The 17,650-nt window shown below is 39.3% G+C and overlaps 1 protein-coding gene across 1 annotated transcript in view; it reads left to right on the forward strand.

Annotated features, from left to right (window-relative positions):
- Positions 1-1,926: 1,926 nt before the first annotated feature.
- Positions 1,927-17,650, forward strand: part of FAM214A (family with sequence similarity 214, member A) — a 32,800-nt gene continuing 17,076 nt past the window's right edge. Inside the window, exon 1 of the mRNA XM_009994430.1 lies at positions 1,927-2,002. Within this exon, the coding sequence (XP_009992732.1) occupies positions 1,972-2,002 (31 nt within the window). The 5' untranslated portion in view covers positions 1,927-1,971. The remainder of the gene's footprint in view (positions 2,003-17,650) is intronic.

Consider the following 17,650-nt stretch of genomic DNA (forward strand, 5'->3'; position numbering starts at 1 on the left):
CGCGGGGAGGCTGGAAGGCCGGTAGCACCGGGCCGGGCCGGCTGCCCTGGTTCGGAGCAAGTTGATGCTGTGTAACTGGGAGTCGTCTGCAGTTCGGGTTGGTGTTTTTCCTGGGAAAAGTGGTTTAAATCCGTCCGTAGGGAAGTTTGCCACTCCGGTGGAGCTGAAGAAGTCTGCTCTGCTTAGTCTGTAAATAGCTCCGTTAAAAAAAGCAAACAGTTTCACCATATGTTCTTGCTTTCGTTCCGTGTACTGAAAGGTGGGGGTTTTGCGAGGTCTTTTCACGCTCCCTCTAAAGGGAAGTAATGGGCAACCTAAAAATTAACTCTGTTAATTCGTTACATTGTTAGGGCAAGAGTATTCAACAGCCTGGAACAGGAAGGGGATCTTTTTAAGCCTTAAAAGTGAGACATGTAGTTAAGTGTCAAATTTGCCAACAGCTGTAGTTAGTGTAGCCATATGTAACTGCTTGACTCTTCATTGTTATGGAGGAAACAAACAACCTACCCCCTCCCAAAACCACCCTGGAGCCTAACCGAGTTTCTTCTGTGCCTTGTTATGTAGGTCAAGTTTCTCTCTTTTTTTTTTTTTTTTTTTTTTCTCACCAGCAGGAGGAAACTATTACAGTATTTTGATTTCTGCTAGAAACAATGCATGAAAGCATTATCAGGCCCTTGCCACTACTTGTTTGTCTTGGGGCAAATGAAGTTAATGCAAATATGTCAGCTTTGGGGGCAACTAAAAAGATAAAATTTTATTTAGGAGCTTCCTGGTTGCTCAACTATATGCTGTGTGTAAAGCTAATTACATAGGATGTTGAACTCAGTGCTGAATTTAGGATTATCCAATCCTTTTTATGAATATCTGCTCTCTAAAAATACAAATGTTGTTCTGACCAAGTACTTGCATATATTTTCACCCTGAGTCTAGAGCTTGTTGATAATCCCCTGAAAGGTAGTGGAGCCCTAGCTTAAGTGAGCCTGCTGACATTAGATGTTAACCTCCTGATACAGGAGGAGGAACAATTTCACTAGTGTGCTCCTGTGGTTTGTGTGGGAATATTGATTTTCAATCACTGAAGCATTGCTTTATGAAGTAGTAAGGAACTTATGAGAGGACAAAGTGAAATTTCATAATTGCATATATTAAATACGTTAATGTTTGCCATTTTGCTATGTAGAAAATTACCATAGAGAGGAAGGCAAACTAGATACTTGGCTGAAATCCTGTTAAGCCTTTGAATTTTGACTCTATGAACGTTTTATTCTTTTGAGTACCAGAAGACTATTAAAACTTAATAACATGACATACAATGCAGAAACTTGTGAATAGCTGAATTGTGCTGTATCACACAGTTCAATTCTAAAACTATAAAACATGTTGGGATTTAAAATGCATTCAAAATTCCATAGTAGGCTCTGGTGTCCATTTTAAAATCAGCAGTCTTTTACACAGCTCAAGAGTTGTAATGTCTTCATTTATCCTACCAAATAAAGTTTAAAAACAATTTTATGGGCCTGGCCGTTCTCCCGGAATTCTTTCAATTAGAAGCATATATTGTGTCTTTTGTAACTCTTTTACTTTTTCAGGTTACTGTTTAACTGCTTAAGGGCAGGCCTTGTAGGTGAAGGTTAATAGCATTGGAAAAATTATCCAAGGAGCTTCGTGCTGCTCCCCCGTCATCAATTTCATCTCAGTTCTATCAGAGCTCCTTGCATGTCTGATGAAGAAGTACAGTCTCTGCCTTTGGTCTGCTAGTCTTTTTCCTTTCTCTCCATCTACCCTCTAAATAATCAGGACTGCAGCTAGTGAAACAAACCTGCTGAAGCTGGAGGTAGCCTCACTAGCTAGGAGGAGCATTTTGGGTGGTCAAACATGTTCTGACAAAATTCCACAAGATAAATTACCCCACAGTGAACAGGTTGTAACATCAAAGTTTTGAGACCTGAAGTAGGAAAGCACAAAGAGAAGATGAATACAGAAAGAAACTGCAGTAGAAGAGGTCAAATGTCATTAAAATAGTTTGCTCTGGGCTTCTTGTTTTGTCTTTTCCTTTATTTCAAATAAAATAATGGGATTCTTCATCTACATTCCTCACCTGAGCACACTTCCTAACAAACACAATGCTTTTTTCCTGTGTGCTCTTTAAGTATCCTGATATCTAGTTCTGTTCTAGCAGGAGTGCTGCATAAGTTTCCATCTTGTAGGTGTGATTTCTAACTGACATGATGTTGTAATAAAGTTATAGGAGTACCAGCTCCTACTTAACCTGCATACTATATATCTGATGTTTAATGTGTTGTCCATGAAAATAAAATTCTTGAATTCTTGAGTGTTTCTATCTCTTCTCCTTGTGAATATTCTTTAAGAGCTTTATTATTAACAGTGCATTTGCACCATTTGGTTTGTTTCTCATTTTCTTGTTTTTCAGTCACTCTGGGGAAATAAAAAAATAAATTAAAAAAAATAGGCAGCTCAGTAGCATTAGTAGGTGCCTCACATGTAGGCAGAAAATGTGCTTAACAGTTCTTCCCCAGTGTGAGTGTTTATCTTGGGCTTAGGTCTGCCATCAGTGTTCCCATAGCTTCTTGGAGTTGAACCAGGTCTCTGAAGTTGACATGGCTTGATAGTCAGGAAGCTGGCCTGGGTATAATTCACCAAACCTTTGCATGGGAAGTTGCGTATCTGTAATGGAAACTTTTCCTAAACATGCTGAAAGAAAAAAACACAAAAACTTTCAGACACTTCTGGACTGTTTAGTTGCATTGCTCCTATTGGAACAAGAATTAATGAAAGTGGGTTCTTGTTTTGATAGTGTCACGTGGGTCTCCAGTGCATTTTATCATACCCTATGCCTGTGTGGTTGTATCTACCAAACCTCTGATCTTTGTAGAATCTCAGATGACATCCTAGCCAGTGCTGTCTCTCCACCAGGTCTTGTTGCACCAGGCTGCTAGTGTATATAAAGGCTGCTGGTCTGCTTGAATGAAAGGCTAGCCTGGAAATCACTGTCGTGTTATTTGGATGTGTGAATTAGTCTTCTCATGGTCTGCAACTCTCTTTCCATACTCCCACATCAATACTTCTCAAATTTTTCTTCCACTTCATAAGTTTGGGGGATCTGAACTTTACTGGCTGTGCCTATGAACAGAATGCTCTTAGCATATGTCATTCCTTGTGAAAGGAGTGAAACAAAAACTTCCTGGTGAAGGCCTCTTACTTGCCCCTAACAGTGCTGTATTTTTGTGTGTGCGAAGTAGTTTTAGAAACAGTAAAAGAAACAGTCGTGTTGTGGAAGCCTTCCACTTCTGAGAGCATGATGAGTGAGGAGCAACAAGACTGGCCTGCTCTCCTAGAATAAGATTCAGAGTCAGTATTTTGCTTTAGGTCACAGAGATTTGAATTGATAGTGAAGTCAAGATAAAGTAAAATATTTTTAATTTTTGTGTGTGCGAAGTAGTTTTAGAAACAGTAAAAGAAACAGTCGTGTTGTGGAAGCCTTCCACTTCTGAGAGCATGATGAGTGAGGAGCAACAAGACTGGCCTGCTCTCCTAGAATAAGATTCAGAGTCAGTATTTTGCTTTAGGTCACAGAGATTTGAATTGATAGTGAAGTCAAGATAAAGTAAAATATTTTTAACTTCAAAATTCTAAGCTTGGACAGATGAGAACCAAGTTTTTGTTTTTGTAATGTATATAGATTCTCTTAGAGGAGAAAAGGCAGTATTTCCTTGCCTATAATGCATAGTTGAGTCTATGCTGTTAATACTCTGAAACAAAATTACAAAACTGTTGGATTTTTTTCTGTAATATTGAGAAGATGGGATATAGAAGATTGAGGGATGCTGTGGCATTTGGGAGTATGACACATAGTGGGATATGCTTAAGTGGGAAGGATATGGCCTGTCTTGCAGTTTAGCTACATCATCTACTCTCTGATGAAATTTTTCTCAAATTGATGTCTTTAACAATAAAGCTGCTGCTTCCAGATGATGGTGTCTGCATAAGTGTATGGATTCTCCTTGGTGAGAAAGCAGAATATTGACCAAGTTAAGGTAATGGTGATCATCCTACCTGAAAGATAACTGAGCCCTGACATGAATTTTCACATTAATTAGGAGCTTTACAAAAGGGGTGAAGGTGAGGAGTTAGAACCTGCAAACTTAAATAGCAAGCACCAGGGCTAACAAGCAAGACTGTTGTTAAATAGTTAATAACAGATGGCTGAACTTCTGATGCAAATTATCAGACAGAACAAGAGAGGTTCCCTGCATCCTGACCCAGAGACTCCTCATTGCTGCCATGGCAACTGACAACTTTTTTTCTCTCCAGTTTTATCAAAGTTTATGGAACTGAAGATGACTAGTTGGTTTTACGACATTAAAATAAATTCTAAAAGGCAAAGCAGACCAGCTGAAGAAGGAGAAAATGTGAACTAAAAGAATGTGAATATGAATTCTTGCAGGCCTTGAGTATTTCAGTTCCTAGAAGGTCTTTCTAAAAAATGTCTGAAAGACTGTATGCTTTAAAATGACTGGCAGTTAAAGCATTAGTTTAAATACAAAAGATTATCATCTGAGCACCTCTATCTGAATCCTTTTAATTTAACTTAACATGAAGATTAGCTACTGCAGCTAGAACAGCATTGCAAGGGGCAAAGGGTGAAGGAGGTAGGAAGCTCTATGTGTATGGTAGAGAGGAGCAAGGAACAACCAGTAGCCTGTGGGGTGGATGTGGCCTTTCAACTGCTTTGCACTTGCAGCCAGGCAGTACTTCTGAGGCAGGTTTTGATCTGGTCCCCTGGGAGAAACTGCGAACGAGACCTCTGTACGTTACTGAACACAGGTCACTTCTCATAAAGCGTGTTCTTCTCAATGCAATTTAAAACAGTTTCTTCATCTCTTGCTGTTTTTGCGAGGTACATCTAAGCCTGTGGGTCTTACACTGTGGCAGGAGCTTCTTTACAGAATGAAGTCTGTCTTGTAGATGTGTGCTAAGCCACTGTAGTCTCAAAGTGTATTTCCAGTGTGTATCATATTGCTCTGTTTGTCTGGATGGATCAAGGTATTCTTCAGTCTTCAGGTCCAGAACTCAGTCATACCATTATTTTTAAAGAGAAGGGAAGCAAATTCCTGGAGGTCTTACCTGAAGATTGTTTGCTATCTGTGATACGTTCAGGTATCACATTTTGCTGACTGTTACATAAACATGGAACAAAAGACCATCCTCACCTCAGACCTTATGCAAGTATCAAATATGAAATTGATGACTTCTAACAGAGGGCTGTAAGAAAACAAAGGGACAACACTGATGGGCCAGATGAACTTATGCTCCCAGCTACATGCTAACAAGCCTTTGTCACTGTAACAGAGAAGCTGGAAAGCAGAGTTGTTTTGCATCAAGTGTGTTCTTCCAGACTGCAGGACAACATGGGGGAGGAAGTACAAGTGATTAATCAGAGGCTAATTGGAAGTTTACTGCAATAGTAAGTGGGAGACAACAGGAATGGTGGTAAGCCATGGAAGAGCTTGAGAGTTGTTGGTTTGTTTTTTTAAAAAGTATTTTGCTTGACATAAAAGATGAGGTTTTGAGAAGCAAAAAAGATAACAGGAAAATATGGTTTCCTGTTAGACACCAATCAGACATGCCTTCCTCATAAGGTTGGGTGCTGGTGAGGCATAATCTTACTATAATACTATGTCTTTTTCACATTCGTTTTTGGTGATGAATTCTGTGAGAAATCCTGCGTGCACTGCTGGCACCTCCCTGAGCAGGCAGATAAGGCACTGCCATCTGCTAGCTGAAAGCTTGATGGCATCTGTGTGGGCTGTGCCCGACCCTGACGTTCCCACTGCAGGGCGTGTTTCCAGCCTCATCACAGTTTGGACTGTGAAGAATGTATCTCTGAGGAAAATCTTAGTATTTCAGACCATGTTTTTCCATAGTTGTCAAGAGTAAAACCAACTCGCCCTGAAAGCAATTCTCTAAATGTTATTTCCTAGGGATCCAACCCAGCAGTAAGGGTGGAGTGAATCAAACGTACGTGTGTTTCTGGGGATAAAGAGGGCAGGTTGCTTGTTGTGCAGATTCACGTGCCAGATTATGGTCTCGTCAAGATCAGCCACTAATTCAGATGGTAAGAATAAAATGTTCTGTCCTAAAAATCTCTCAAATGTTTTTTATTAGTTCTTGGAGATAAGTGATTGCAAAACCCAGCTGTTTACAGTAACAGTCAATGCAGTCATATGTAAACTTAGTATTTTTTACTATACCCTTCCACACTTCTTTGTTATGTCTTAAAAAAAGATGCTCTTCCTCCAACGAAAGTATGTGTTGTGGTCATTTGATAGTAATTAAACTTGTTTTCTTTATTGATTTAAAAGAGCATCTGAGTATAATCTTTTTGGTAACTGAAAAGGTTGAGAAAACAAGTACATCTTTTAGGCACTTGGATTCTGTAATGTTTGTGGGGGCTTTCTTTTGGTCTGATGCTCAACCTCAGCGTCCATAATAATTTATTGTATTTATTAAGCCTGACGTGGGTAAATTCTTAATGTTGCCTGTACTACACTAGTAGCTGATGTGTGGCAGATAGTGACTTTTTGGTATTTTTTAAGGCAGCTTGGAGCATTTTTCCCTAAAAGAAAGTAATTTTGGCATAATCTGATTTAAGTTTCATTGAATATTTACTTTAGTTATTAATACCTTGTCTGCTGGTCCCAAATTCTGCAATTTTTCCCCCCTGCTCTGTACTTTTTGTAAGTTATCAAGGAGGAGCTAAAGTTAGGTTTTATTAGTTTATCTGTCTTTGCTAATGTCAGTTGTTTTTGCACAGAATACAGGAGAGGCTGTGAAGGGCCTTGAGCTTTGGCTGGATAAAACCCGTTGTTCTTCATACACTTCTCATGTGCACTATTTTTAGTGCAATGTTTTGCTTTTCCTAATAATTTATTGCCCTGTCTCTTGGCTCACAGATCACCTGATTTTAGAGCATGCAAATGTAGAAGCTGGATCCTTTGCTGTTCTGTAAGCTGCTAGTTTATCTCGAGGAGCACGATGCTGCTGCTGGTGAGATTGTGTTGGAAGTAGTGAACCCTGTCCCTTCGGTTCTCTGGAAAGTATGTTCTAAGAATACACAGTACAGGGTGTTACAAAACACACGTGCAACCAATAAACTTGGAGCAGAGGCCAGGGATAATAGGTGACTTGAGGTCAGTGCTGTGGAGGGAGACTTTTGCTTGCTGGCCTTCACCGAGCCTGTCCTCGCTCCCTGCCAGCAGCGGCGCAGTCATCCATGAACTCACTTTCTCCCTTGAGAAGGGAGAATTGTTTTGAACAGATCTGTTATGAACACACTGCTATTATTCTTGCTCTAGTAGTGTTAATTTTGGCACTTTGAACAAGGGTCTTGGATCTAGGATTGTCATCAACTTGTTTTGTTCCACAAGGTGCCCAGTGACTGGATGTTTCTGGTAGACTTCAAAGCTGCAGTGCAAGCCTGGCAGGATGGTTGAATGAAGGGGAGAGGGAAAGCAGACACTTAAATTTTGTAAGCAAACAAGTATGTTATTTGAAACTTCAGTGTTCAAGCAGTCCCAGTTTTTAAAAAGGTACTTTCCAAGATGTGTGTATGTGTGGAGAAAAAAACCTAACAAAGTCTGAATGCTCCAGAGTTTCATTAGTCTGTTTTTTAAAATCTTAAATCTGAACCATAACAAGCTAAATGTCACTAAGGTAGATCCCAAAAAAACATGTGCAAACAAAGAGGAACAAAACCTGCATCCATCAAGCTGTTCATCACCTGCACAGGTGATAATAGGTCTAGACATGTAAAAAGACTATTCTGGCTATTCTATTTGGGTTGAAATATAGGTTCATTACTACCCAGGCAGTTGCAGATTTTTAATTCCTGGCCCATGAGGTCTTTTCAGCCTCATAGAAAACTGAACAGACTGTCATCTTCTCTAGTATTTAAAAATAAAGCAAATTAATTTTCACCTATCTGGATCTCAGGTGAACTGAAACAGGCATATTAGCCCACCTGGGTAACAGCACGGGCATTCTGAGGGCTTTTTTTAAAATTCATAACATAGTTTTTATTGGTTCCTCTAAAACAACAGAATATTTGAAATTGTTTTGCACCCTTGAGGGAGAGAGGTTGCTTTTTGGGTGGGTGTGGGGCTTATCACTGTGCTGGTGAGTTGCTGACAGCACCTCTTTGGCACTCCTACTAAATTTGTAAGGCTAGTAATGAAACCAAAACGTTATAAATATGTGACACATCTAGATTATGATAAAAATTCTTGTCCCTGAAGAAATGACATAGTAATCATGTGCATGGGAGGGCTCAGGTTTTTTAATAGTCTGTTAATGGAGTAGACTACTTTTGCCAAAAAGTGGACCAGGTCATTGATGTTTTATTGTTTGTGGTTTGTTGTTTTTTTTTTCTCCAGTACATCTGGGCTTCTGCAAACCCCCATCCCACAGCATTTTCTGGTTTACTGTTGTTTGGGTGTTGTTTTTTTTTGTTATCACAGTGGACCTGAGAAATTGCAATATCTATTAAAAATAGATACTGCTGGGTAGCTTTGAGGAGGTTTCCAACATTCAAGAGGTTCCTCAGTAGTCATCTTGTATCTTTCTGTAAATTGAAAAATGATGCTTTTCAGGAGATTAAAAGCAGGGAGGAATTACCAGGGATGTCTGATTTGTGCAAGTTTAAATTAGCTTATTCAATTAAGAAGTTCCTGACTTCAGAGTCTGAAGATCCTGACTATCAAAAAACATCGGTTGGGCTTGTTGGCACCTGACTGTGGTGTGAAGATGAGTGTTTGGCTGCTGGTTGTTTAAAGTTTCAGATTGTGTGGAAGGCTGAGTGCTTTAGTGCTTACAACATTTTTCTTCCTTTGAAAACAATATTTTGTTGAAGGCTGAGTGCTTAGGGAAGGGTTTCCTTAATGTGTCTTCCTGTAAGTCAACAAGGTACTTTTTTCAGGGGGTTTCCCTGACTCCAACAGCTGAGCATCCCTGGTGATTCCACCCAAAATGAGTCAGTGCTTTTACATAGTAGTATTTAAATTCATTCTGGTTTGTTTTCAAAAGGTCTGATTATGAGAACACTCAAGGGTATATTGTCAAAGTTTCTAAGCACAATAGATACTTAAGATGATGAAATAAAGCATGAAATACCCCAAAGAGATTAAATTTTAGGGGGGAATTTTAGTGGGGAATTTTTTTTAAAAACAGTGGTTTTGGCAAGTGTAACCCTACATCACTTAGAATGCTGTTCCCAAAGATACTCGTGTATATCATGAGGGTGATAAGCTACAAAGGAATAAACTGAGTAACACTCTAGCAAAAATCTGTTCAGCTCGAGATGCAAATATGCCATGTTTTAAGTAGAGCACTGCTCTCTTTGGCAGCTCTCAAGCATTGAAATACCTACTGTAGGATTTTTAAACAGTCCCATGTTGTTTTACAGTAACATCTGAGAGTGATTTATTAACACAAATTACTGTTTTCCATCTTTAAATCAACCTCTGTATAAAATATTGCAGAAGTCTGGAAATAGTTGAATCTTTGTCAAGCTAGGTTGTTAAACAAATTAAAGAGGAAACTTATGTCTGTTGTCCTGAATTGTATTGTGTTTAAGGCCTCAAATAAAATTTCTGGCATGCATTTTTATTTATGTATTATAAAAATGTTGTCACAGCTGGAATTTAATGCAGAGCTGCCATTAACCTGTTTAATGGGAGGGATGCCTTGGCTTCCAAATGGAGCTAGACCTCCCAGTACTCAATTGCTGCAACTCTCATATGGATGATGTGTCTTCAGAAAGAGATGAGGCTTAGCCAAGTACGTGTGCTTTTTCATTGTTAATTCATGTTGGGCTGTCTTTGAGAAGAAGGCAACAGTGGCTATGGAGTCATTGCACTGTGATATTTATGGCTAACAAAGCTGAGGGAGTTATGAAAGCCTTGAGTCTGTTCATGCCATGCACTTGCTGCTAGGCTGGGTCCTGAATTTATGACTAACAATATAGTGAAGATGGTCATCAGCCATCATCATCTTCATCTCCAAACAGTTCCCTTGGCTGGGGAAGCTTTGAAAGATGAAGCACTCATCAGCATCATCATCAGTGAAGGAAGCATGAAAAAAACCCACAACTGAATATATATCTAGAAATCTCTTACTGGAAAATCTGTGTTTTTAATATAAAAGTGCTTAATTGTTTTTCCAGAAAACACCTTAGGAAGAAATTGTCACATATTCTGTAAGCTTAAATATGCTCTGTTTTCTGTGGAGACACATGGCTCCTTCAGCTCCCCAGCTGAGCATGTTGGATGCAGTTTCACATTATAGTGGCAGTGACAGAGAAGCTATGTCTGATCTCCATGTTGCCCTTGCTTTCTTCTGGGAACTGGGATGGGATTTAAAACAGGAGCATTTTAGTAACCTATTTTCAGTACAATTCTGCAAAATTTGTCTCCAACATATTTACAAGGCTGGTAAATCACAGTATTGATGGTGAGAGTGAAGGCTTGATATAAACCCTTTATTCCCTTCCACTTAGAGCTGATTGTCTATTCTATACTTTGTGCCACATACTTATGTTCAAAGATATGTTTTCTCATTATTGTTGTATTTTATGACCTAATGGAAATAAGTGGAAAAATGACTTTTGAGTCAGAATTAAAAATTGTTGCTTTGTCAGGTTTTTAAGGTTGTTGGTTGGGTTCTTCTTGTTCTTTTTGTATTGAGATGTACAGTTTGTTCTAACAATCTAATTTGGGCAGAGCATCAGCTAACCAAAGGGAAAATGTAAAAAGCTAGAGAAGAATGAATGGAAAACTCAAATTACAGTTCCTGATAGGCATGTTTGTTCCATTAGAGTATAACTGCAGAGATTTTCTTTGTATAGTCACATTTAACAACATGTGAAATCGTAATATAAAAGAAAACACAAATTGATGTGTGCTTAGTAAGGGCATTAACTGAGACAAATTCTTTTTGCTTTCAGTACCTGTCTGATATAGCATGTTAGTACAAGTAGCATCTTTTGTAACCTGTTCTGTAGACTAGTGAATGTAGGGATTACAAGAAAGCACATATTCTGTTCCTCCAACTGGCTTGTATTTAAAATGCTAAACGTTGCAGCATTGAAATGCTTGCTGCCTGACACTGACATTTTAGCAATTACTTACATGTCAGGACACAGTGGAACAATTGTATTTTAGAATATACAAGTTCACTTGCAACTTTTGGTGAACTGAGGTTTGATATGAGCCTCAAACTTCACATTTTCAGGTATTGCTTTCCTTCTACTAAATACAGGTGATGAAATATAAAGCCTGACCTACTTCGGAATATTATTTCCTTGTGGAGCAAGAAGCAATCCAGCTTACATAATTTGTTCTTAAGTATTGCTTCTCTTTAGTCCAGTTAAGAGAAAATCAAACCAGATTCCCAGATCAAAATGCAAATACTGGACCTAGAATTTGGCTTGATGCCAAAAAAAATCAAAAGAAGCAGGTTAAGCTGTTGTTGCTTAGGTAAAAATAGAAATCTACAGTTGGAAGAAAGTGACTCAGTGAGCGGTGTGGTGATGGCAAAATAGGATGTCAGCCAAAACGCAGGAAGCAAGATGGGAACACCCAGATCAGTTTAACAGTCTGCATTTTACGCTCCCAAAGAGCTGTAGTTTCAGAGATTACTGCAGGAAATTTAAGCTTTACATTAATTTAACTGGATTTTATTTTTGTAGTCATTAAGCTGCTTGAAACTAAAGAAGTTTTAGTAAAATGAATTGTAGGTGTGTTTTTTCCAGCCTGGTTTTAAGACCAGTCTCTTTTTGGTAACATTATTTATAGTAAAGCTACCTTAAGATCAGCTCTGGTTGCTGTGAGGGGCAGTGAGAGACACTCCAGGGAGTTGCTGCAGTCTGGAGAGGAGCTGATGGCACTGACTGGTACTCTGGAGTAACTTCATCAGCTTCCATGTAGCTATGTCTTGATTTTTAATAGTCCCCTCTTATAAGATGGTGTCCTTTGTTTTTTGTTTTGTTTTTTTTTTTTTCTGTAAATTATAAGCTACCAAAACAGCACAAAAGCAGGTGAATTCCTTCCTATTCACCTACACAAAACCAAGCAGATCCTGCCATTTTTTTGGTAGCTTGTATTCTGTTTTCTTTGAATAGCAGGTATGCATCAGTCCTAATGTAAAGTCCCTATGTTGCTGTTTTCTTCCTACAGCTGAACTGCTTTGATAATCAGGTAGTGGTTCAGTTTGGTACCCTGGAAAACGTAAGGAGATGGGAATAGTAAGTTGAGGTATGTGCTGCTCTCCTCATGTTTTCATGGTTTTGAGCTATATTTTCATGTCTTAAATCTAAGAGTATTCCTAAGATAAGGTAAGCAATTAATTGCTTTTAGTTGAATTTAAGTAAACCTAACTAACAGCTTATTTTTTGAAGCAAGTAAACCATCTCATGACTTGAACTCTTGATAGCTTAAATTATACTTAAACTCTTAGTATTGCAAGGCTTTTGAGGCATGCAACTTCAGATGAAATTACAGGTTTGTAATGTGCAGACACAACATCACTGCTCATTCAGAGAATAGTGAATTTGGGGGGTTCAAGGGCTACTTTCTTTTGAAATGAAGCACAATGTGGAAGTAGTTAACCAAAGCATCCGTAGGTGTTTCTAATTCCAGAGGAGAAGCTGTTAGTCAAATGTTTACATTGTGTTTCATTTCCTTTACAGTAGTTCCTTGAATCTCAGCCTTACTCTTAAAATATGGAACTACCTTTAACCTGCTCCTTGGAATAGCGGGTTAATAAAACTTGATCAGAGCTGACTGTTTAGGGGAAGGGCTAGAGAGCTTTTGCTGTAATTATTTAAATGCAGAGTGATGCCTTTGCTAGAAGGTGATGGGTTCTGAACACTGACGGTGCAGCTGCTTTTTCTCCAGTGTGCATGACTCTCCTGCCACAGGACCCTTAGACTGAAGCATCTTATGGTTTGCCTGTACTAAAAGTACAAAAAACAAGATCCAAATACTTAAGCAATATTTTTAGTCTTTCAAAAAAGTTGTAACACATGAAGGACACAGAGAGTAGAGCAGAAGGGGGCAATTGTGCCATGGTGCCCACTGAACAGCTGGGGTAGGGCAGGAGCAGGGCTTGCATTACCTGGGAATCTGAACAGCCTACACAGTGTGCACTCTGTATTTTGTTTCATGTTCTGCTTCAAAGAAGTTAAATAGAAATCTGGATACTTTAAGTCGTTGGCCTTCAGAATCCATTATGGATGCCTAAAGATTTTCCAGGCAAGTTCTGGACTGCTGTAGAGCATATTTAAGGGTAATTAATAGTTGGATTCTCTAAGAAAGTAGCCCTCCACATCTGTGGAGATCAGGGCTAGTGGATACTTGAACAGATATGTCTTTCTTTGAAGAAAGGTACCTCACCAAAATGAGCTCTTCTCCTGAGAAGAGGACAAGCTTGCTAGGTATTTGTGGTGTCCAGTGCAGAATGAAAGGTGCTAGGACAATGAATCAAGTGTGGACTGAGAGAGACGACAGTTGTAGCACTGCCTGGTCGTGATGGGAGGAGAGCACAGGGCTGGGTGAACTCTGCTGGTGCCATTCACTGCCTTGCTATCCCTGGGCAGGACAGGGCAGTGGTTTGCAGATGGATCTTCTGGTGAGCCCTGGAGCATGACAAGTTGCATTATACCAAATGACTTTTTTTCCTGTCTCAGCCTAGAAAATAGATTCAATGCTATTACACATATTTCAGGAAAACATTTTCTGTAATTATTACAGAAAATGCTGCAGTAGGAAGGGGAAGGGAGTTGGTCCACACATGCACGATGTAGTTGGGAAAGGAGTCAGCTGGGCACAACTGGATTAACTGAAGTTTTAGGAGAGTCCTTGTGTTACAGTTAAGTGGATTTGTGGGTCACTAGTACCACATACCCAACTTCCATAGATATTTTAGGATGTGAGCCAATTTAATATTTTTGGAGAGACTGAATTCTTATTCTTTATTCCAGTGCTCCAGTGATTGTGCACATGTGTGTAGTAAACAGGGGAGGAAAAGGATTTGAAGGGATTGTTTATGACATCTTTGGTTAAATGGGCTTTTCCAAAAGATGTAGAAATCAGTCTTTGTTGAGGTTGGCATGTGCAGGAGACAAAGGCAAAATGGTGTGCCTCCAGGTGTCAGTTCTCCAGTATTGTGTGTTTTGCTTTATGTGTAGTAGCTTCAGTCTAGATTTGTGTTTTTCTGTTGTTCCCTCAGTAGTCTGACATCTGCTGCTATCTCTTGTGACCACCTGGTCAATAAAATTGAGATTCAATGTGTTAATTAAAGAGCTGTAGTGCCTTGTTACTTTAATTCCTGTGTACTTGTGTCAGCTTGGCTATTTTAAAGGCAAAAAACCCAACCCAGACAATGTTGGGATGCATAATCTGTGCCATATACTTGCGTGTTCTTTTGCTAGAGATGAAGCAGAATAATACATGTATTTGTATAGTCAGATTATAGGATTGAGGTTATCCTATGCACAGTATATGATGTGTGTCTTAAACAGGGCTGATTCATACACAAAAGCAAACAGTTCCAGCACACACAGAAAGACTTTTTTAACTGAACAGTGAGTTTGCTGTTTCTATAAATGTCTTTCCACCCTTGTCCTCAATTACATCAACTTGCATCATCTTTGTCTGTTGTACAGGAACAATTACTAGGCTTCTCAATATTTATAGGGTTTTTTCCTTTCTGAAAACTCTTAGAAGTTGCTAAAATTAGAGGAATCCAGTGGAGCTAGAAAAAAAGTTAATGCCCCGCATGAACTTTGTAGGAAAATGTATTTCTCAAAATCTGTTGCTATTCATGCTTTAAAATGTTATTTAAAAAAAATAAAACAAAACACAGCAAAGTCCAGATAAAAGACATGGTTTTGTTACATTACTGACAATGTAAAGTGTTGGCTCTGTCTTTATAGTGCTATCATGAGAACAGTAGCATTTTCTAGTTCAATACTTGCTGTTTATCATCCATTAAAGAGATGCAGTTTTTATTTTGAATCAACATTGTGTTTTTGTAACTGCAGCCAATACAAATGTGTGTCTCTAGCTAGTTGGGTCTCCTCTTCCATCCTTGAGGCAAGAATCCAGTTGCTTCTGAAATTATAGGGCTGGTATAGGAACAGAGGCAGTGTTTGCAAATTGAACTTCAAAGTTTTACCTATTTACGTAAAGTAACATTGTGTATGTAACCCGAATCTTGAGTAATGATCATTCCAGATTTGTTTACCTTGCTTTATTCACTAAGTCTTGCCTGTTTACTAGATCTTGCATTTGAACATGCTTAGGCTGTCTCTGGCTTGCTTGTAATGTCAATTTGTGATATAGATCTGTAAAGACTGAGCATTTTAAGTATACAATATAAGTAAGCTTTGGTATCAGGTATTTTTAATGCAAAAAGGGGGTGAGCTTTTTACCTGAATCTAACCAGTTCAGTAGAAGCACTCAGGCTGTAGCATTTATCTGGGAGTTCGCTGATTATTTAATTTGTGTCAAGTCCAGAAGCTTTTGATCAAATATGGATTCTTTCTCAGCAAGAAAGCCAAGTAATAGAAGGTCTATTGCTTCACATAGTAGGCTGCTAATGTTAATTACAGGGTATGTCTGTTTTACTTTTACTTGTCACTTAAAATTCCCTAGTAAGTTTTCAGGTATCACATCTTACTGTGCTCCTTTCTGTTACAGTAAGAAAGTGTTTGAGATAGATTCTGTCTGCATAAGCATGTGAAGATCTTGAGCAAGCTCTTTATTTTTTTCTCTTTAAAACCATAGGTGTTTTTACATCGTTGAGCTACACAGAATTCCTTTTGTACATTTTCTTAAGGATTATTTCCCCTTCTGTTTAGTCTGCTAAGCATGAGACAATTCTTGTTTAAATTAATATCACTCCTGCTGGACACTATAGATTTTTGGAACTTGTACGTCAGGGTTGGAAAAATACTTCAATAGTGATCCTTCCTGCTAGGGCTTTCCTAAGGTAACTGGGGCCTTTGGACATGCAGACATGAGCACGATGCCTGTGTTAGCAGCAAGATAATGCTGCAGCTGTGGGTTTTTTTGTCAGCTGTCATGCCCAAGGCCTTTTCAAAGTCTTTCCAAATCCCATTTCCCCATCCCTAAGTATGACTTGCCTATTGTTCACCAGACTTTCAGCTGAAAAAACTAGTTGCGAGTGCCTCATTTTGTAGGTGACTCATCACTACCTGGGTGTCTTTTCCTCTCTGTTATTTACCATTCCTTTAATCTTTCATGCACCCTTTTTTAGTCACTTTCTGCCATCCATCAGATGAATGACCATTTTAACTCGTGCCAGATGATTCAACGTGCCATATGGTGTCCTCCAAGGTGATTCTACCCTTTGGCTTTTCTTCTGCCTGAGGGCAGGCAGTGGCCAGATGAATTGTTCTGGCAGCACCCTGCTCTTCTGGGGCCTGTGGTCCCCTCCTGGTCGGGTGCTCCCAGGACAGGGGCAGGCTGTTTGGGAAGAGCCCTTTCCCTGCTTCTCTCTGGAGGATGGAGCCGCAGGACTTGTGCTGGTTGTGGCACCTTCTCAGAGATGTGTGGATGTGGTACATGGAGTGGGTCAGGAGCACCACACTGGCCACACATGCCATGGGCAGAGGTGGGTGTGTGGTGGGAACAGGGTTCTGACTGTCCATGCCACCCAAAGAAGCTGTTTAAGTGCATCCCTTTAAAAAGAGGGAAGAAAGAGTCAGTATAGATGAGGAGTCCTGTGCAATGAGCTAAGTTCTGTGGCACTGGGCTGACTTCACTTATTTACCTCATGCAGATCCCTCAAAATGGGCTGTAAGCCCTGGAGTCTGTGGAGTACAAGCCTGAACTAGGCAAATGTGTACATGCAAAAGCTAGTTTTACACACTTTGCAATTTGCATATGCAAGTAATTGTGCATTTGGTTGAGGTTTTAATGCCATGTATTCCCTTCTCGTATGAATCTCTCAAGTCTGTCTTGCCATGTTTGCTAAGTGCTCTGCTACTAAGGAATGAAGACAAAAAAGACTTCTGGATACTTTTTTCCAAGTGGAGAGATATTTCATGCATGGTAATCATAAATAACATTAATAGAATTCTATCCCTGTGGCAGTTCTGTTATAGTGGGTGACAAAGGACACTTAAGCTAAAATTGTGAAAACATCATGTACTTCTGTTCCCCTAAAGCATGAAAATAAAGGTGAAAAGCTGCTGGCAGCCTTGCCTCCACCTGCTTTTCTTTGCTGCTTTTAAAATGGACTTATAAGTTAATGTATTTTAGCTTTCTCAGGAAATAGAGTTTTCTGTAACCTTTTCAGTAACTAAACCATTTTGAAACATAAGCATTTCCAAACAGAGAGGGGAATGACATGATCTGGTTGTACTTGAGTCTGTTTGAATGATGTGTCATGTCCTTCTGAGGAGAAGAAGGGTGCTCTACAAAACACCATAAAATCAGAGACTGGTGCATCCTACCTCTGGGAATAGAGGGTATCAGGGTAATTCAGGAAGAGTAATGCCAGCTGCTGCTCTTGTCTGTGGAGACTTCTGGAGCTTTAATTCTCTGCT

Source organism: Chaetura pelagica, unplaced genomic scaffold (assembly GCF_000747805.2).
Source record: "Chaetura pelagica isolate M959 unplaced genomic scaffold, ChaPel_1.0 scaffold222, whole genome shotgun sequence".
In the NCBI taxonomy this organism is placed as follows: domain Eukaryota; kingdom Metazoa; phylum Chordata; class Aves; order Apodiformes; family Apodidae; genus Chaetura; species Chaetura pelagica.